Source organism: Coregonus lavaretus, assembly GCF_964263955.1.
Source record: "Coregonus lavaretus genome assembly, chromosome: 24".
Lineage (NCBI taxonomy): Eukaryota > Metazoa > Chordata > Actinopteri > Salmoniformes > Salmonidae > Coregonus > Coregonus lavaretus.
Genome location: NC_140011.1, coordinates 34968986 through 34990761, shown reverse-complemented (window position 1 = coordinate 34990761; position 21776 = coordinate 34968986). Strand labels below are relative to the sequence as shown.

The window sequence follows — 21776 nt, the reverse complement described above, 5'->3', positions numbered from 1 at the left end:
ATAGCCGGCCGCGACCGGGAGACCCATGGGGCGGCGTGCAATTGGCCCAGCGTCGTCCAGGGTAGGGGAGGGAATGGCCGGCAGGGAGGGATGTAGCTCAGTTGATAGAGCATGGCGTTTGCAACGCCAGGGTTGTGGGTTCGATTCCCACAGGGGGTATGAAAAAAAAAAAAAAAAAAAAATGTATGCACTAACTGTAAGTCGCTCTGGATAAGAGCGTCTGCTAAATGACTAAAATGTAAATGTAAAAGGCACATGACAGCCCACTTGGAGTTTGCCTAAAGGCACTGAAAGACTCTCAGACCATGAGAAACAAGATTCTCTGGTCTGATGAAACCAAGGTTGAACTCTTTGGCCTGAATGCCAAGCGTCACTTCTGGAGGAAACCTGGCACCATCCCTACGGTGAAGCATGGTGGCAGCATCATGCTGTGGGGATGTTTTTCAGCGGCAGGGACTGGGAGACTAGTCAGTATCGAGGCAAAGATGAACGGAGCAAAGTACAGAGAGATCCTTGATGAAAACCTGCTCCAGAGCACTCAGGACCTCAGGCCGGGGCGAAGGTTCACCTTCCAACAGGACAACGGCCCTAAGCACACAGCCAAGACAACGCAGGAGTGGCTTCGGGACAAGTCTCTGAATGTCCTTGAGTGGCCCAGCCAGAGCCCGACTTGAACCCGATCGAACATCTATGGAGAGACCTGAAAATAGCTGTGCAGCAACGCTCCCCATCCAACCTGACAGAGCTTGAGAGGATATGCAGTGAAGAATGGGAGAAACTCCCCATGTGCAGGTGTGTCAAGCTTGTAGCGTCATACCCAATAAGACTCAAGGCTGTAATCGCTGCCAAAGGTGCTTTAACTAAGTACTGAGTAAAGGGTCTGAATACTTAAGTAAATGTAATATTTAAATAAATATAAATATAAATTAGCAACATTTTCAAAAATCCTGTTTTTGCTTTGTCATTATGGGGTATTGCGTGTAGATTGATGAGGGAAAATAACAATTCAATCAATTTTAGGATAAGGCTGTAACCTAACAAAATGTGGAAAAAGTCAAGGGGTCTGAATACTTTCCGAAGGCACTGTATATAGTCGTATATCCGTAATAACATATTCTCCTCTCCACACGGGCTGATTTAAATGATTTCTATGGTTGGAGAGCCCAGTATTGGGCATGCCACATCTGATTACCCAGAAATCTGACCTTTGAAGGTAAGGATAGAAGTGGAATCAGAGAGCTGCAGTGAGTCCTGGTCATGGAAGTGTGTGCCACTGAAATTCTGCGGGCTTCATCCCTGCCCTCCTCCTCCTCCTCCTACTCCCCACCTTCGTGGGTGCTCTCCTCCATTCTAATTAGCTGAGGAGCCAACTGGAGAGGCAGCAGAGCTGCAGCAGAACTCATTGCTGCTAACTGTCTTTTCATCTCCTGCGCCTTGCCTCTCTACCTGTCTGCCTACCTGCCTGTCTGCCTGTCTGCCTGTCTACCTGCCTGTCTAACTGTCTGCCTGCCTGTCTGCCTGTCTACCTGCCTGCCTGTCTACCTGCCTGTCTAACTATCTACCTGTCTGCCTGTCTACCTGCCTGTCTGTCTACCTGTCTGCCTGTCTACCTGCCTGTCTACTTGCCTGTCTAACTGTCTGCCTGTCTGCCTGCCTGCATACCTGTCTGCCTGCCTGCTTGCCTGCCTGCCTTCCTGTCTGTCTGTCTGTCTGTCTGTCTGCCTGCCTGCCTGCCTGCCTGCCTGCCTGCCTGTCTGTCTGTCTGTCTGTCTGCGTCCGCTACAAATAGCTCGATGGAAAGAGACAGACTGTCAGAGCGTTTAGATCGAGGCAGTCGAGTGCTGTTTTATTTTCCCTGGTCTATTGTTATTAGCCTGGCCAGCTATTTTTAGAATTGTGCATTTGTTTGCCATTGTGTGTGTACATACATAGGCATGATGTGTGTTTGTGTGCCAGTCACATGTACTCTCAATAAATAACGCATGTGTAATTGATCCAACGTAGATGTATCTGCAGGGAGAGAGAGGATGGAGCACTTTTTTTAGTAAATTACATTAGTCATTCTATTTCCCCAAAAAATCCAGACCCTGGGAAAAACAGTGTAGCTCTCACTTTCAACACTGACAGGGATTCAAATCATAACATACTGACCACATCAACACAGATATATGACATTTTAGCTGATACAGTATCTACAAAAAATCTCAAGCCTTTCCTGAAAGCCTGTTTTCACAGCTCCCATAGTAGCTTATGTCTCTACACTCTTAGAAAACAGGGTTCCAAAAAGGTTATTCCGCTGTCCCCATAGGAGAACCCTTTTTGGTTCCAGGTAGAACTCTTTTGGGTTCCATGTAGAATCCGCTGTGGAAAGGGTTCTACCTGGAACCAAAAAGGGTTCTTCAAAGAGTTATCCTATGGGGACAGCCGAAGAACCCTTTTAGGTTCTAGAGAGCACCTTTTTTTCTAAGAGTGTAGCTCAATATGCTTGCTTAATTATATCCTCTAATTTCTTTGGAGAACACAAACTGAGGCTGAAGCCTTTAGCGTATATCATGCATCAATGTGACTTTGAGAGTTGAAATTAAGTTAGGATCGGGCCCTGATACAGTCAGAGAGACAAACACACAAACAGAGGGGCATGTATGAATTAGAGCTGCCACTGCTAGATATACAAAATACACATTATTATTATTATTGTATTATTTATTATTTATTATTATTATTATTTTGGGGGGGTTTCTGGGTGATGGAGTGTCACTGTCATTGTCAGTATGTGTGACAACTGCCCCCCTCCCCCCTCTGCAGTGCTGCGATCCGCAAAGCTGCTGTCTGTCAGTCTGTGGGGGACTATATGAACACACACATGCACACACACACACACTCACACTCACACACACACACTCACACTCACACACACACACACACACACACTAACAGAAAGAGAAAAGCATAAGAACACACAAAACATACACAAAGAAACATACAGTACACACATACTACAGTACATACTACAGTAAATACAACATTACATACTACAGTACATACTACAGTACATACCACAGTACATAACACAGTACATACCACATCACATTCTACAGTACATGCCACAGTACATACTACATACTACAGTAAATACCAAGGAACATAATACAGTACATACCACAGTACATACTACAGTACATTTTTCTTTTTTCTTTATTTAACTAGGCAAGTCAGTTAAGAACAAATTCTTATTTACAATGACGGCCTACACCGGCCAAACCCGGACGACGCTGGGTCAATTGTGCGCCGCCCTATGGGACTCCCAATCACGGCCGGTTGTGATACAGCCTGGAATCGAACCAGGGGGTCTGTAGTGACGCCTCAAGCACTGAGATGCAGTGCCTTAGACCGCTGCTCCACTCGGGAGCCCAAATGATACATTACATACTACAGTACATACCACAGTACATACTACAGTACATACTACAGTACATACTACAGTACATACTACAGTACATAGCCTACAGTACATAGCCTACAGTACATACTAAAGTATATGAGCATATAAACATGCATACATGTGAGCGGGTCTGTGAGCTGGTCTGTGTGTTGGTCTGTCCGCTGGTCTGTGAGCTGGTCTGTGAGCTGGTCTGTGTGTTGGTCTGTGTGTTGGTCTGTCCGCTGGTCTGTGTGTTGGTCTGTAAGCTGGTCTGTGAGCTGGTCTCCCACAACCTTCTCCTAACAACCCTACCCTAACCTGACCTTGTTCTCCTGGCACTCTTCCATCAGCAGCTCTTCTAATCCTGGGCCCGGTTTCCCAAAAGCATCTTAATGCTTAGTACTTCTTAGCACCTTCCTAGGAGCACTGTTAACTCTCCGAGCTGTTTCCCAAAACAATTGTTATTAACGTTGCACTTGAAAACGTTCAGAATCCTGCCTCAGACCACTCGAACAGCTAAGTTGCTTTTTTGCCCTCCCGCGTTACTTTATACACAAAAGATCTCCGCTAAACATAGAATCATATGGTTTAGCTGTCTCTCTGTGACCGCCACAATAACTTCAGAACAAAGTTGACTGCAAATACAAAATTGCCATTGTCTTTGCAATAGATACAAACAAGCGATGTATAAAAAGACGGTTCAAATGAAAACCGAGATGACCGCATTAAAATATAAACAGGCCCATTTAATTCATATTGAAATACATTTCATGTTCAATAAATTGAGTTCTATTTTGTTACTTGTGGGCTACTGTCTGTAATTTGTCTCAATATATTTATTGATGTGGAGAAGCCTAACGTGCGCAATGATCTGTGATTTAGAGTATTTATATTGGGTAAGCATTAATTAGAAAAAGCTGCCTCAATTGTTGCAGCCGTAGGTGGTAACATCTAGGAGCTGATCCGTCTTCAGTATTGTGAAATAATTATAATGTTAAGGTAAGATTTAAATTGAGAAAGCTGATCTGAGAACAGCGCTGTCTTTCTTTCGATCAGTTTCGACACATGGTCCAACGACGCACTGTTCTCTCTGCGTGGTGTTTTGGGAAACGCATGTTACATCTTCGGCCGTTGTAGGAAAGATGCATTGTTAAAACACTAGTAAGCCTAAATTCCATCGCTATGGGCAAACCGGGCCCTGGAGGCTTCCCTCTTATATTAAACTCTTAGAAGAAAAGGAGCTATCTAGAACCTAAAAGGGTTCTTCGGCTGTCCCCATAGGAGAACCCTTTGCAGAACCCTTTTTGGTTTCAGGTAGAACCCTTTTGGTTCCAGGTAGAACCCTTTTGGGTTTCATGTAGAACCCTTTCCACAGAGGGTTCTACCTGGAACTCAAAAGGGTTCTACCTGGAACCAAAATGGTTCTACCTGGAACCAAAAAGGGTTATCCTAAGGTGACAGCAGAATAACCGTTTTGCTCCAACTCAGACCAAGACTGGAACATACAACAAGAACTGGAACATACAACAAGACAGGGGAGTTTAATCTCAAACTGGATAGGCAGAGTATGCAAATATACATGTACACACTGCATTGCTTAAGCATCACCCAAAGGAGGGCTTTAACACATGAAGATGTGTCGTGCACACACACAAACACACACACACAAAACAAACAAGCTGTCATGTTCATACATACTAATGCATGCATACTCTCATACAACATCTACACCTACTGACGTTCTATATGAAAACAAATATAAAACACACACACATGCATACAAAGACACACACATACATACAACAGATTCTCCAGACTACGGTGCAGAGAATGCTGCAATGCACCGCAAGTGTTGACTGAGAAGAGGAGAGGAAGGGAGTGTAAGAGGGAAAATGAGAGAGGGGAGACAGATCAAGGGAGGAGTAGAATGGTGGAGCGAGGGGAGAGAGATTACAGGGAGAGAGAACATTTAGAGAATTAGAGAGGAGACAGGAGTGAGAGAGAGTGAGAGACAACATTATAGAGAGAAAGAAAAAGAAAGAGAGAGACAGACAGACAGACAGACAGAGTGTTAGTGACACTGGTGGCCAGTGTGTTGTTTATAATTATAATAATTTGGTGGGTGCTTATATTTGTCCTGTTTCACACATGTACAAGTGTGTATTGTACGCATGTTTCTAAAAATAAACACTTCCATTTCACACGTGTATAATACACACACTTGTACATGTGTTTTTCTCCGCTATTTTGCGACCTGCCAAAGAGGAGTCCCTCTCAGCTCTGATGAATGCTCTGGCTAATGAGTTCGAATATGCAGTTAGGGAACATGTAGAGAAAAGGGAGGTAGTGATATCACCAACCTCCACCTCCACTCCCCTTTCTCAGCTGTTTCCCTCAGAGTGGATGAAGACATGCAGAACCAGAAGACTCACACAGTCAACACAGGGGGGCTCGCTACAATCACTATCATCACTGTCTGCTGTTCTCCTTAAGAGAACTTTAATGAGCATGCCTTATAGTAGATACTTGTGTGAGGTAATGTCAATTTATGATGGTGGGGACAGTGATACTGATTAAGCTTGTTTTAGGAGATAAGGCCTAGTATTCGCTGGCCATTTTAGTTAGCGTGGGAAAGGGACTTAATATTCTATGTTCATATTCAAACTGATTCTCATGCATAACATTTTACTGTAACGTGTGTCGAAAATAATGTTTCAGACGAATAATAATAATAATATATGTATTTATTAAGTGCACTCTGATAATCATCCTTGCGCATGGGGCTTAGTGACACTGTTCCCTGGGGAGCGATGGTGGTGGCAGCAGGGTGAATTTGGAGATGAGTGCTCCGGTAGAGGTAGTCTAATAAGGACCAGAGGTGTCTTCTGCTTTGGAAATAACACACACTGTGGGCACTAGGCACCACAAGGTTGTTACCGCTGGCAACTGGAGCAGCTGTCCCTATTCCATCACCTTATGGGCTGCATTCTCATAAAAAAAAAAAAAATCAATGACAGAACCATTTACATTTTAGCAGATGCTCTTATCCAGAGTGACTTATAGGAGCAATTAGGGTTAAGTGCCTTGCTCAAGGGCACATTGACAGATTTTTCAACTAGTCAGCTCAGGGATTCAAACCAGCAACCTTTTGATTACCAGCGCAACGCTCTTAACCACTAGGCTACCTGCCGCCCCTTCAGGGGTATTATTCCCCATCCAATGAAATCAATATATGCATAAATGAAATAAACCACTATGTCCTGGCATCCCATTTCCTCCTGAGCCTCATTCCCTATTTAAACTGCCTCTTAAATGAAAACATAATTGAGTGAAGAGAATGGTGTCAGGGTTGAGCTAAGGGGCATTTTCTTTTACCCATCCAGAATATAGCTGCCTACCTACATAATCTGATGTAGGCAGACTTCAATCTTATAAAGACTGTTCAATTCTATTACGTTCAATCTGATTCTGGAATGAATAAAAGGGATTACAGATCTGTCTTTCTGCTGTATTTCAATATCACTATATGTGAAATAGAAACAGTCCCATTATTGTTTTCATCTGGTGATAGTAATCCTATTGAATGAGCACATAGTACCTACTGTACTTTGCAATATAACGTTCACAGCTGGATGAATTCGACGTTTATAAATGCTCAGGAAACCATCTTAATATGATGAGGATTTCCATCGTAGCTTACACACACATGCAAGAATAGACATGAGAGACACAAACACCAAAACTCCCAGCCCCATAAATGATGTAACCCTAATGCAGTTGTTCACCCTCCACGACAAATCAGGTGTTAATTGAAACGCAATGAAGTTACCCCTGGCAGCCGGTGCTGTCTGAGAGGCCCTTCATGGTAAGTGGAAGTGCTCAGGGGTAACCTGAGCTGCCATCATGTTCCAGGGAGTGAGACGGCTGTGTCTGAGTCCTTCATCATAATGATCCATCGTTTAGGTAGAGGTTAATGAGCCTTCATTACTCTTCAGGCACAACATTTTTTTTTAAACACTCATTGAATCAGATACCCTCCCAACCTGTATGTGCCAGCTCTGTTGGCATGCCCTTTCCCTCTCCACCCAAAATAATCAGCACTCCACTCCGTACCCCTCCCTCCCCCTGCTCACCTGTATTTCATGCTGCTGTGGCGCCCTATTGCCTCCTTCATGTGGGCATGGCCCTGGGGTACCGGGCGGGACCCTGACTGCTCCCTGGGCTTGGCTGAGCCCTGGGTGTTGTAGTTGCCATTACCCCCTTGGCTGCTCCCTCCACCCCCTCCTCCGCCTCCCCCAATGCCTCCCCCAGGGGGTGGCGCAGTGCGAAGGCCACAAAGCCGGTCCTCACTGCGGCTCTTCAGGTTGTGCTCCGTGCAGGCAAAAGAGACCTGCATGGTGACCACTGCCTAGTCTCTGATAAACTAAACTGGCCCCTGGAGAGGCTCTTTGGGATGCTGCTTAGGGTCAGACCCCAAAATACTAATGTCTGCTAAATTGATGCTTCAACTTTAAGCTGCTTTGGTAGAGTGTAGATTTACATATATTTTTTTTTTTGATGTGATAGAGCTAAGATGTCCCTGTCCAGACAAATGCCCAAACAGGAAAGGTTTGTCTTATCTGTCCAGAGCCACAGGCGCCGGCAAGAATCCAGGCCCAACCTGGCGCACGCAGAGTCAGCGTCTGGTCTGTCTCGGTCTCTTCTCTCCTGTCTGGTGTTGTTGCAGCCCAGGCGGAGCTCCTCAGAGTTCGCTCAGTCTCAAGAGGTTTCTAGTGAGAACATTGATTCCTCCCATCATCATCAGCGGGGAGCTAGTACATAGTGTCGTCCTCCTAGGCTGATCAAGGGGCGCAGCTCCATGGGCTCGGGTAGGCTACCTCTCGAACTGCGCTCTCCAAGGACGGCGAGCGCAACAGATTCCTCACTTGAGACGAGCCAGCTGACTTGCCTAGTCTTGCAGAGACATCCGGAAAGATCGTGGTGGCGAGGAAGACGCTTGCTATATGTTTTTGCTATAGCTTGATAGATCGGTAGGGTGGTAAATCATTCATCAGCTTGCTTGTCTCCTCTTCAGCTACAGACGTAGGTTAGTCTATCAGTGTCGAGCCCAGCTTGAGCCCCGGAGTGCGCTGCGACAATCACACTGTAGATGAGCTACAGACATATTTTCGCACATCCCCATAAATGCATATGCTAACAGAATTCAACACGCGCTAAAACACCATGATCTTCTAATGCACACATCCAGTGTATTAACCCTATCTGGCACAGTGCCCAGCCTCATGCAACATCGAACTGATGCAAAAGGAAGCATCAGCAGCGCCAAATCGTGTGCTCATTTCATCCACTTTGATGAATATTGTCAATAGCATAACTGCTATAATAATCTCTTTCGGATATCAGTCAGGCTATACATTTCCCTCATCAGAAAGGATCATTGCACACTGTTACCATTTCAAAGCATAATTGGCATGATCGGCAAAAATTAGATGATTTAATCAAATGCATAAATCGATGCCACAGTTTCCCTGTGTCCATCTGTTTCATTTGAGATGATGATGGCAATTCTCTTCAGAAGTATCATTCCAATCCCTGGTTTTCCTTGCAGAGGGTCCCAACGTGTTAATCACGACACATGCAAAGTCGATGATTGCAAAAGGCGCCCACCCACCCCTCTCTCTCTCTCTCTCTCTCTCTCTCTCTCTCTCTCTCTCTCTCTCTCTCTCTGTACTCTCTCACACACACTCTCTGTACACATCAAACAAAACGGGTGCTTTCTAACAGAGAAAATAACTATCTATTCTGCGTGAATCTAATAGCACAATTCCAACGTGGTCGTCTCAGAACATTTCATATTATTCTGTAAGCAAATCCGAGACACTCCAAGTATATGTTACGTTTTGTATGGTATGTATTAATTTGTGGACTTCCATCATCCATTACCAAGTGCAATTCGTACAATATGTTACAAATTGCAATTCGTACAATATGTTCCAAATATGCAAAACGTACAATATGTTACGAATTCGTAAAATGTATGATATGTTACAAATTCCAATTTATTGTGGCTAACGTTAGCTAGGTGGCTAACGCTAACGTTAGCTAGCTGTAGGGGTTAGGGGTTAGGATTAAGTTAAGGAGTTAGGTTAAAGGGTTAAGATTAAGGTTAGGGAAAGGGTTAGCTAAATAAAAGGGTCAATGTTAAGGTTTAGCTAACACGCTAAGTAGTTGCAAAGTTGCTAATTAGCTCAAATGCTAAAGTTGTCTGTGATGAGATCCGAACACACAACCTTCGGGTTGCTAGACGTTTTTTTTGCCTTAAGTAGCCTTCTATCTTATGTAACCATACCAAACATAACATATTATACTAACTTCAGTTGCCCAGATTCACTATGTCATGTCTAGTCTATGAGACCAGTCTTACAATTCACAAATAAAGAAACTAATGAAAAATTATAAAATCCCTTTCACTGGTGCACAGGCATACACATCGATAAACCTGGACTGCACTGCCAGCCTTAAATTCAATACATTGTATACATGCACACTCATGTCTGTTAGAGGCAACCTCCCTTTTTTCAATAAACCCTAATGACCACTCCCTTTTCAATAAATACTCAAGCATATGGAGGATGATTCCCCCTCCCCCTATTTTTCATTCCATCTCTCTGTCTCTGTCACCCTCACACTCTCCCTTTATTGAAACACAGGCTTACAGTCGAGCAATCTCTTGATAAACCACAGTCTGTGAGAGAGTGCTAGCATTATGCAGCCTAGTACTGTTGGCAGATGAGAGTGAATGGTGGGGATAGGGATATATGTGGATATGACTCAATGGTTGAGACAGCTCTTATTCAATTGGCTTTTGGGGGAACCATGACATAAGTCATCAGGTAGTCTACAGTATTGGTGCCAGATGGTTTGCTAGTGTACTGAGGGAGACCAAAACAAATCAATGATCCTAAAAGCAAAACTAAAGCATTGATCTTTTTGTTGGGAATCTGAGTGCTCCACAAACCCATCCAACTAGGATTACATACACAGACTATATTAATACATGTCTATGTCAAAATGATACATTTACAGTTACCTGTTTACCTGTAACATTTACTAACATTTACCTCATGATTAAATAAAATGTGTCATCATAATATCCCTTATGAGACTGACATTAATATACAGTAGATAAGACAACCTCAGCTGTGTGAAATACAAATACACTTTACATAATAACATAATGGTAAAGTTGTTGTGCATAGGAGTGAATGTCAGTGGCCGTTTACCATTGCTTGCAAATGGTGTCTCCAAACTACAGGCATAAACCCATGTGCTGTTGAAAACACCAGAGAGACTGGTGTGAACCAATCACACAGGATTAATTCGGCTCAGTGAGCCAATAAATGAACAGTGCATCTGTGCAGTGAGAGGATAGAATCTGCTCATTGCTCAGAGGTGAGGGTAAAGTCCAAAGTAACCAGATGCATGAATGTAACCTCATAATATACTAGAGAGCTATCTCAGCTCCAAGAAACTGTCCTTGAATCACACAGCCTCTCACAGCTGAAAAGACAGATAACTTGTGTTACTTTTCCAGGATACATCGTTCTGCACAATGACATTACATCATATTGTGGAATCTTTTAGCAGGAGAGGAGATGACATGATGATGTGTAACAATAGAATGGATATGAATACCAAGCAGTAAATAGGAATGCGCACTGGATAGTTAGCTAGGATTGTGAGTAAAGGCCTGGTATCTTTTCCATGCTTTTTCATTGGTGTGCAGAGTTTATGATGTATGTATTAGCTTTTTCAGCACCAGTGATGATGTGAGGGTTAAAGGTCCAATGCAGACATGTTTATATCAACATCAAATCCATTACTGTAAAAGATTTCCATAAAAATTGGCATAAATAGCTTTTTAGCAAAACACTATTTCTCAAGCAATACTTTTTCTAGGACTGTCTGGGAGTGGTCTGAGTGGGTAGGGGAAAACTGAAAACTACACTGAACAAAAAATATAAACGCAACATGTAAAGTGTTGGTCTCATGTTTCATGAGCTGAAATATAAGATCCCAGAAATATTCCATATGCACAAAAAGCTTATTTCTCTCAATTTTTGTGCACAAATGTATTTACATCCCTGTTAGTGACCATTTCTCCTTTGCCAAGATAATCCATCCACCTGACTGGTGTGGCATATCAAGAAGCTGATTAAACAGCATGATCATTACACAGGTGCACCTTGTGCTGGGGACAATAAAAGGCCACTCTAAAATGTGCAGTTTTGTCACACAACACAATACCACAGATGTCTCAAGTTTTGAGGGAGCGTACAATTGGCATGCTGACTGCAGGAATGTTCACCAGAGAATTGAATGTTAATTTCTCTACCATCGTTTTAGAGAATTTGGCAGTATGTCCAACCGGCCTCACAACCGTAGACCACGTGTATGGCATTATGTGGGCAAGCGTTTTGCAAATGTCAACGTTGTGAACAGAGTGCCCAATGGTGGTGGTGGGGTTATGATATGGGCAGGCATAAGCTACGGACAACAAACACAATTGCATTTTATTGATGGCAATTTGAATGCACAAAAATACCGTGATGAGATCCTGAGGCCCATTGTGAGGCCATTTTCTTTAAAGGTATCTGTGACCAACAGATGCATATCTGTATTCCCAGTCATGTGAAATCCATAGATTAGGGCCTAATGCATTTATTTCAATTGACTGATTTCCTCATATGAACTGTAACTCAGTAAAATCTTTGAAATTGTTGCATGTTGCGTTTATATTTTTGTTCAGTATAGCTGTTATTGACAGAGAGGTTTGGAACTCTCTTTGTTATTGGTCTATTCACCAATTTACAGCATGGTGATGTCACCATGGAAAGCCGAAACTCCGGCCCATGCAAACCTGTGTCACGGTTTCGGCCGAGGCTGCTCCTCCTCCTGGTTCGGGCAGGCTTCGGCGGTCGTCGTCCCCGGAGTACTAGCTGCCACCGATCGATGTTTCATGTTCGTTTGGTTTTGTCTTTATGTTGTACACCTGTGTCTTGTTAGTCCTCGTTAGTGTCCTATTTAGTTCTCGTTGGTTGTGTTTGTCTTTGTGTGTGATTGCTCTTCTGTTTTCGTGTTGGAGCTACGTACTTCCCTCCAGTGTTTTGGAGAGGGTTTTCGCACATGTTTGTGCGCCTGTGTGCGCCGTGATTTAGCATTCGGGCTTATTGTGCTTATTTTCTACGTGATTATTGCACTAAAGTCTTTTGGACTGAGCTTCTGCGTCCTGCGCTTGATTCATGCACCACACCCACCTTCAGCACCCCTTGACAGAATCACACACCAGAATGGAATCAGCAGGATCTGCAGTTACGCCTGAGTCGCTCGAGGAGCATGTCCGCGGCCAAGATGACCAGATACGACAACTGGGGACCGCTCTACAGGACGTCATCAACACCTTGCACCGATGGGAGGCCAGCGGGGTACCCACGCCTCCACCTACCCTGCCAATCCCATCGGCCGGTCCACCAGTCCCAGGTCCGGAACCCAGGGGGATTCGGCTCTCGCTCCCGAGGGCGTATGACGGAACAGCTGCCGGGTGTCAGGGGTTCCTCCTGCAGGTGGAGCTCTACCTGGCCACTGTACACCCGGTGCCCTCGGGACACGAGAGCGTTTCCGCCCTCATCTCCTGTCTCACGGGCAAGGCGTTGGAGTGGGCTAACGCCGAGTGGAGGAAGATGGACGCCAACACCATCTCCTACGCCGAGTTCCCTCGTCGCTTCAAGGCCGTGTTCGACCATCCGCCTGAGGGCAAAGCGGCGGGGGAGCGTCTAGTCCACTTGAGACAGGGGAGGAGGAGCGCACAGGCGTTTGCTCTAGAGTTCCGGACTCTAGCGGCGGACGCAGGGTGGAATGAACGGGCCCTCATCGACCATTTTCGATGTAGCCTACGGGAGGACGTTCAACGTGAGTTGGCCTGCAGGGATACCCATCTTACCTTCGACCAGTTGGTCGATATGTCCATCCGTCTGGACACCCTGCTGGCCATCTGTGGACGTCCCGAGGGGGGTCCGTCCATTCCGCCCTCCGGCACCTCCGAGCCGAGCCCTATGGAGCTCGGGGGTGCCGGCGCTAGAGAAAGGAGGAGGAGGAGCCCGAGGGGGCCTGTCTCCTGCACCAAGTGCGGTCGTGGAGGGCACACTGTGGCCAGGTGCTGGGGAGGGTTCTCCGGGGGAGAAGACAACAGGCCACGCACTGGGGGGGCCTCCCAGGTGAGTAGACGTCCCACTTACCCAGAGCTTTCTGTTGCGCACTTTTGTATACCTGTTTGTTTTCCACAGGTTGCACCTCATTCCCAGCATAAGGCGCTAGTAGATTCAGGCGCAGCTGGGAATTTTGTTGATCGGAAGTTTTGTGTAGATTTAGGGATCCCTCTCCTACCTGTTGACAAACCTTTTCCCGTTCATGCCTTAGATAGCCGCCCGTTGGGGTCGGGGTTGATTAGGGAGATCACAGCGCCACTTAGGATGTGTGCGCAGGGGGGTCATGAAGAGACTATACAGCTGTATCTGATCGACTCTCCTGCGTACCCAGTGGTGCTGGGAATTCCCTGGTTAAGCACCCATAACCCTGCTATTTCGTGGCAACAGAGGGCTCTCGATGGGTGGTCTGCTCAGTGCGAGGGGCGATGTCTGGGTGTTTCCGTGGGGGCGACTTCGGTGGAAAGTCCAAACCAAGTGCCCGCACTGCACCTTCCGCCTGAATATGGGGATTTAGCTCTCGTGTTTAGCAAGACTAGGGCGACGCAGTTGCCTCCTCATAGACAGGGGGATTGTGCGATTGATCTCCAGGCAGGAGCAGCGCTCCCACGGAGCCATGTGTATCCTTTGTCTCAAGAGGAGAGAAAGGCTATGGAGACTTACATAGCCGAATCTTTGAGACAGGGATACATTCGGCCCTCCACTTCTCCCGCCTCCTCGAGCTTCTTTTTTGTGAAAAAGAAAGATGGAGGATTGCGCCCGTGCATTGATTACCGTGGTCTCAATCAGATTACTGTGAAATACAGTTATCCACTCCCTCTGATTGCGACCATGACGGAGTCATTGCATGGAGCGCGGTTTTTCACAAAACTGGATCTCAGGAGCGCGTATAACTTGGTGCGCATTAGGGAGGGCGACGAATGGAAGACAGCGTTTAGTACCACGTCAGGTCATTTCGAGTATCTTGTCATGCCATATGGGTTGATGAATGCTCCATCAGTCTTCCAATCCTTCGTAGATGACATTTTCCGGGATATGCAGGGACAAGGGGGGGTCGTGTACATTGATGATATTCTGGTGTACTCGTCTACCCGAGCCGAGCATGTAACCCTGGTGCGTCGTGTATTGAGGAGGCTGTTGAAGCACGACCTATATGTCAAGGCAGAGAAATGTCTGTTTTTCCAGGAGTCGGTCTCCTTTTTGGGTTATCGGTTGTCCGCGTCAGGGGTGAGAATGGAGGTGGATCGTGTGTCCGCTGTGCGTAATTGGCAAACCCCAACCACTGTAAAGGAGGTGCAGCAGTTCTTGGGCTTTGCGAATTACTACCGGAGGTTTATCCGGGGTTTTGGACAGGTGGCAGCTCCCATCACGTCCCTTCTGAAAGGGGGTCCGGTGCGCCTGCAGTGGTCAGCTGATGCGGACAGGGCCTTTGGGAGACTGAAGGACCTGTTTACGTCGGCTCCGGTGCTGGCGCATCCGGATCCTGCATTACCCTTTCAGGTTGAGGTGGACGCGTCTGAGGCAGGTATAGGGGCCGTTCTCTCTCAACGGTCCGGCTCGCCACCTAAACTCCGCCCCTGTGCTTTTTACTCTAAAAAGCTCAGCCCGGCGGAGCGTAACTATGACGTTGGGGACAGGGAGCTGTAGTTCAAGCCCTTAAGGTGTGGAGGCATTGGCTTGAGGGGGCTCAAAACCCTTTCCTCATTTTGACTGACCATCGGAACCTGGAGTACATCCGGGCAGCGAGGAGACTGAACCCTCGCCAGGCTCGATGGAGTATGTTTCTCACCAGGTTCGTATTTAAAATCCCTGGGTCCCAGAATGGTAAGGCAGATGCACTGTCCCGGCGGTATGACACGGAGGAGAGGTCCATTGAGCCTACTCCCATACTACCGGAGTCTTGCCTTGTGGCACCGGTGGTGTGGGAGGTCGATGCCGAAATCAAGCGAGCGTTGCGTACCGACCCCAGCCCTCCACAGTGTCCTGAGGGTCGGAAGTACGTTCCGCTCGAGATTCGGGATCGACTCATTTACTGGGCTCACACGTCACCCTCCTCTGGACATCCGGGTATTGGCCGGACAGTGCATTGCCTTAGCACTAAATACTGGTGGCCTACTTTGGCTAGGGATGTGAGGGTTTATGTCTCCTCCTGCTCGGTGTGCGCTCAGTGTAAGGCGCCCGACATCTGCCCAGGGGTAAGTTACAAACCCTGCCCGTTCCACAACGACCATGGTCCCACCTCTCGGTGGATTTTGTGACAGACCTTCCCCTCTCTCAGGGGAATACCACCATCCTGGTCGTTGTGGACCGGTTCTCAAAGGCCTGTCGTCTTCTCCCTATGTCGGGTCTTCCTACTGCCCTACAGACCGCTGAGGCCCTATTTACCCACGTCTTCCGGCATTACGGGGTACCCGAGGATATAGTGTCTGATCGAGGCCCCCAGTTTACCTCCCGTGTTTGGAGAGCGTTCATGGAGCGTTTGGGGGTCTCGGTTAGCCTTACCTCAGGGTACCACCCGGAGAGTAACGGGCAGGTAGAACGTGTCAACCAGGATGTGGGTAGGTTTCTGAGGTCGTATTGCCAGGACCGGCCTGAGGAGTGGGCACGGTACATTCCCTGGGCCGAGATGGCCCAGAACTCTCTCCGCCACTCCTCTACCAACCTAACCCCCTTCCAATGTGTGTTAGGTTACCAGCCGGTTCTGGCACCGTGGCAGCAGAGCCAGATCGAGGCCCCTGCGGTGGATGATTGGATGAGGCGCTCGGAAGAGACGTGGAACGCTGCCCACGTCCACCTGCAGCGGGCCGTCCTTCGTCACAAGGCGAGCGCCGATCTCCACCGCAGTGAGGGGCCGGTGTACGCACCCGGAGATCGAGTCTGGCTCTCTACCAGAAACCTACCCCTCCGCCTGCCCTGCCGGAAGCTGGGTCGGCGGTTTGTGGGGCCCTTTAAAGTCCTGAGAAGATTGAACGAGGTGTGTTATAGGTTACATCTACCTGTTGAGTATAAGAATATTAACGCCTCGTTCCATGTGTCTCTTCTCAGGCCGGTGGTAGCTGGTCCACTCCAGGACAATGAGATAGGAGAGACTCCTCCGCCCCCACTGGACATCGAGGGGGCTCCGGCGTACACCGTTCGGTCCATCTTGGACTCCAGACGCCGGATGGGGGGTCTCCAGTATCTCGTGGAGTGGGAGGGGTACGGCCCGGAGGAGCGGTGCTGGGTGCCGCGGAGGGACATCCTAGACCCATCTCTCCTGTCGGAGTTCCACCGGGACCATCCCGCGCGCCCTGCTCCGCGTCCTCCTGGTCGTCCCCGAGGCCGGGGTCGGCGCACGGCTGGAGCCGCGCGTCAAGGGGGGGGTACTGTCACGGTTTCGGCCGAGGCTGCTCCTCCTCCTGGTTCGGGCAGGCTTCGGCGGTCGTCGTCCCCGGAGTACTAGCTGCCACCGATCGATGTTTCATGTTCGTTTGGTTTTGTCTTTATGTTGTACACCTGTGTCTTGTTAGTCCTCGTTAGTGTCCTATTTAGTTCTCGTTGGTTGTGTTTGTCTTTGTGTGTGATTGCTCTTCTGTTTTCGTGTTGGAGCTACGTACTTCCCTCCAGTGTTTTGGAGAGGGTTTTCGCACATGTTTGTGCGCCGTTTGTTTGACGCCTGTGTGCGCCGTGATTTAGCCTTCGGGCTTATTGTGCTTATTTTCTACGTGATTATTGCACTAAAGTCTTTTGGACTGAGCTTCTGCGTCCTGCGCTTGATTCATGCACCACACCCACCTTCAGCACCCCTTGACAACCTGCTGAATAGAAGGTCCTGTGTAGATTGTATTTTCAACCAGCAACTATCAGAAAATAACACTGATCAAATTTTGTCACACTTTTACAGTGGTAGTTTCATCAGCTGTTGTACCATATGATATAATACACAGGAAAAACTGAATTTTGACTACATTGGGCCTTTAAACTGGGAGAGCATAACTGAAATAATTTCAGCACCATGGGCAGGTCCCTATCCAACTGCTGAAAGTGAAAATACATAATCCTGACCTCAACCACAACCTTTGACCCTTAACCCTAGCATTAGTCCAAACCTTAACCTACAGCTGTAAAATCATGTATCTAACATTGACCTTTAACCTTAACCATAACCCTGTCAAGCTGAGGGTAATGGGCTAGAAGTGGTTGGCTGTTGGGTAAAAAGAGGATGCCAGGGAGTGAGAAAGGCGGCTCACATCTTACGAACACTGACATGATTAGAATGTCAGGCACAAACATGCATTTTTACAGTCAGAAATATGGTTCACACAACCATATTTTACACCATCTGTGTGTAGAAATCCTGTTATCCAGTGCTGGGCTATTGGGACACACTAGCATTCTGTTGGTCTCTAGTGGGGAAATGTATAACTGCAAGGTGACATTTTTTCTAAAGCAGCATGCACATCTGTCACACTTTTTTAGGTCATATCACCATCATCTCTTAGTGATGATAAACAAGCCAGGGGCTTTCACCTGGGTTCTGGAGTAGAAAACAACACACACACCAACAGGCCATTCAAAGTGACAACTCCGTACCGAAAATGTATTTTTAAAACAGTTTGCCAGTGGATTAGCCACAGCTAGCAGGAGTAATGAGAGCAGGCTGTTCCCCTGTATGTCGCTCTCCCAAAGCCTGATGTTTGATTTGTCTCAACCCACACCCTACGCCCTTCCTCTTATATGAACATAATCCCATCCTCTCTCTCTTTCTCACAATTCATTTGATTCTGTGTGAGTGAAATCAGGAGGCTTTCCTCCACTACACTAGGAAATCAGATTTAAAACGTATTGGAATATAAATCTGTTCTCATAGTTTACAGATTGATTGAATCTGAGTGAACGTGATGAGAACATACATTTATTTTCTAGTCTACACTCTTAGAAAAAAGGGTTCAAAAAGGATTCTTCGGCTGTCCCCATAGGAGAACCCTTTTTTGGTTCCAGGTAGAACTCTTTTGGATTCCACGTAGAACCCTCTGTGGAAAGGGTTTTACATGTAATCCAAAAGGGTTCTACCTGGAACATACATTTTTACACCAAAAGGGTTAGACCCCGAACCAAAAAGGGTTCTTCAAAGGGTTCTCCCATAGGGACAGCCAAAGAACCGTTTTAGATTCACCTTATTTTTCTAAGAGTGTACTACCACTGATAAATTAGGACAAGACATACAAGGTGTTAAAAGGAGATGATTATGTTTTGTACCATTAAACATTTGAATATGTATCACTCATTTTAGAGAGAGTGGGGCTACACTCTCTCTTTCATCTTTCTCTTCACTCTCTCTGTCTCTCTCTGTCTACCTCTCTCCTACCTGTATATCATGGTAGTGCTCTCCGTCTACCTATCTCCTACCTGTATATCATAGTAGTGCTCTCCGTCTACCTCTCTCCTACCTGTATATCATGGTAGTGCTCTCCTCCGTCTACCTCTCTCCTACCTGTATATCATGGTAGTGCTCTCTGTCTACCTCTCTCCTACCTGTATATCATGGTAATGCTCTCCGTCTACCTCTCTCCTACCTGTATATCATGGTAGTGCTCTCCTCCGTCTACCTCTCTCCTACCTGTATATCATGGTAGTGCTCTCCTCCGTCTACCTCTCTCCTACCTGTATATCATGGTAGTGCTCTCCGTCTACCTCTCTCCTACCTGTATATCATGGTAGTGCTCTCCGTCTACCTCTCTCCTACCTGTATATCATGGTAGTGCTCTCCTCCGTCTACCTCTCTCCTACCTGTATATCATGGTAGTGCTCTCCGTCTACCTCTCTCCTACCTGTATATCATGGTAGTGCTCTCCGTCTACCTCTCTCTCACCTGTATATCATGGCAGTGCGTTCAGCCTCATAGTCAGTCTGGGAGATTGCACATTCTCTGAGGTACAGCTCCAGTCTGCGTTTCTCCACCAGCCTGTGGGTGGCCTCCAGGATCTGGGTGGCCAGCTCTGACTCACTCCTCTGCTGGGCTCTCCTGGACCCGCTCTTGGCAGTTGTTTCCCAAGCAGAGGACGAAGATTTGGGTTTCTTGCTGATGCCATACATGTCTTCCACCGAGAACTTCCCTCCCTTACCACTGTCACCTCGGTCTCCAGCAAACATGGCTGCTAAAAGTATTTTGACTAAGGTGAAATTGACTGAGCAGATCTGAGCAGATCTTACTTTCTTACTTGCTGCCTACAAGTCCTCTTTCTTCTGCATTTATGTGACCAAAAAGTAGGAAAAAATATGCACACAAAAAACGTTATGCAAACCAGTATCACTGTTACAGATCTACAGGTTTATTTATATTTACATTTACATCATTTAGCAGACGCTCTTATCCAGAGCGACTTATAAATGATGAAGGTAGGATATGGCTGTGATGAAGAGTTCAAAAATCCATCTTGGTCCCACTGATTCAAAACACCTGTTAAACGTCAACGAGTCTTGATAGCGCTTTTCTGATGTCTTAATCCAGAATGCATCTGAGTCAATCCTAAAGTGACAACAACATTCAAACACGGAGACGGACTGAGGAGCATTGCGTCTTTGGCTGAAGATGGACAGAAACAACAATCTACATCTCTCTCTCTCTTTATGTCCCTCTCAGATGAGGGACAGAGGGGGATTTATGTTGAAGCCCCACCAGTTTACATTTACCCAGATTAGCACGAGGCCTGGATGAAAGAAAAATAAGATAGGAACAGAAGACAGGGAGACCAAACCTATCAATCAGCTGTGTTAACATTATGGGAGTCCACACCATATTGAACCCCTCTATTGATCTTTATCTCACACTCCATGGGGATTACAGCCATGCCAGTAGGAGCCAGCTCAGTGAAGGAGTCTAAAGATCTGCTCTCTGACCTTTTACTGGGGCACTGACAAACTCATACTCTTTCATTAGTAGAAAAAACAATCTATTGATCCTTAAATCTATTCATATATTATCCTCCTCGTCAATAATGGATGTGTTATAACAACTGAGGCTCATGTTCTCCAGCTTCCATTGGCTACTAGAGTGAGAGGGTGGCGTCCAGCCAGCAGCTGGTACAGGCATCTGGCCAGCGGTGAGTGTAATTGGCAGGTGCTGGGCTGGTGTTCTGGCTGAGCCCCAGCACTTAATGAGAGAACATCTCTCCTCAATGGAGAAAAGCCTCTTATGGGCCACCACTCCATCTCTCACCGATTAAGTAGGACAGGACAGGATCATCTGGGTGCATCTGCTATGTAATGCAGTGGGCTCCTCTGTCAGTCCATCTCCCAGAGACGGTTGGGGAAGTAGTGAGAGAAAAGAGAAAGAAGATAAAAGAAAGAGCAGATGGTATGAAGTAGAAAGAGGGAGAGAGGCATGCTGCCCTCACGAACATTCAGAGCAACACACATTACTGATGGGACCTAAGAATGATGCCTCAACCAAATGAGTTTCTGAAAAACCAGACTGTTAAGCCTTGTTCACACTGCAGGCCTTAATGCACAAATCAGTTTTGTTTTTCAAATCTATTTTGGACTGCTGACTGTCCAAAACAGCAAGTTACAAGTGACCTAATCGGATTTATGTGTGTTCAGACAGCAGCCATTTGCTGACAAGTCTATGCTAGTTGTCATAGTAATGATGGGTGTGTGTGCAATGGTGTAGGCTGATTGGTGGTGGTGCTTGTGCTTCCTATCACTCAGAAGTTATGTACCAAGCTAAGGTGACAACAATGCCTACCAAGGACTTTCCAGTTGCTTTGAATGTTCAAAATCATTGGGTAAGAACACTTTTAATGCCTCAAAGGATAAGATGATTCAACTTTCAAAGCAAGTCCTTTTTGGCTAGCCACAGCAGTCAACTAGCTAGCTAGGTAGCTGTTTAGCTTTCTAGCACATTCCCTAATTTGTTTGTAAACAATTAACAAACTAGTTAGCTACCACATGTTCTTGTCAAACTGTCAACAGAGTAGCTATCAAGCAACAAGATATACCGAATAACAGTCGAAAAACCACTTGAGGGCAAATAAATCAGAGTTGACCGTTCAGACACAAGCCACATGGCCAGGAATCAGATTTGTATCTGACTTGAAATGTGGCTTGAAATA

The 21776-nt window shown here is 46.5% G+C and overlaps 1 protein-coding gene across 1 annotated transcript in view; it reads right to left on the bottom strand.

Annotated features, from left to right (window-relative positions):
• Positions 1 to 19815, bottom strand: part of LOC311100202 (voltage-gated potassium channel subunit beta-2) — a gene marked incomplete at both ends in the record, with an annotated part of 32028 nt that extends 12213 nt beyond the window's left edge. The window contains one exon of the mRNA XM_084141008.1: positions 19535 to 19815. Coding sequence (XP_083997134.1) covers positions 19535 to 19815 — 281 coding nt within the window. The remainder of the gene's footprint in view (positions 1 to 19534) is intronic.
• Between the last annotated feature and the right edge of the window lie 1961 nt (positions 19816 to 21776).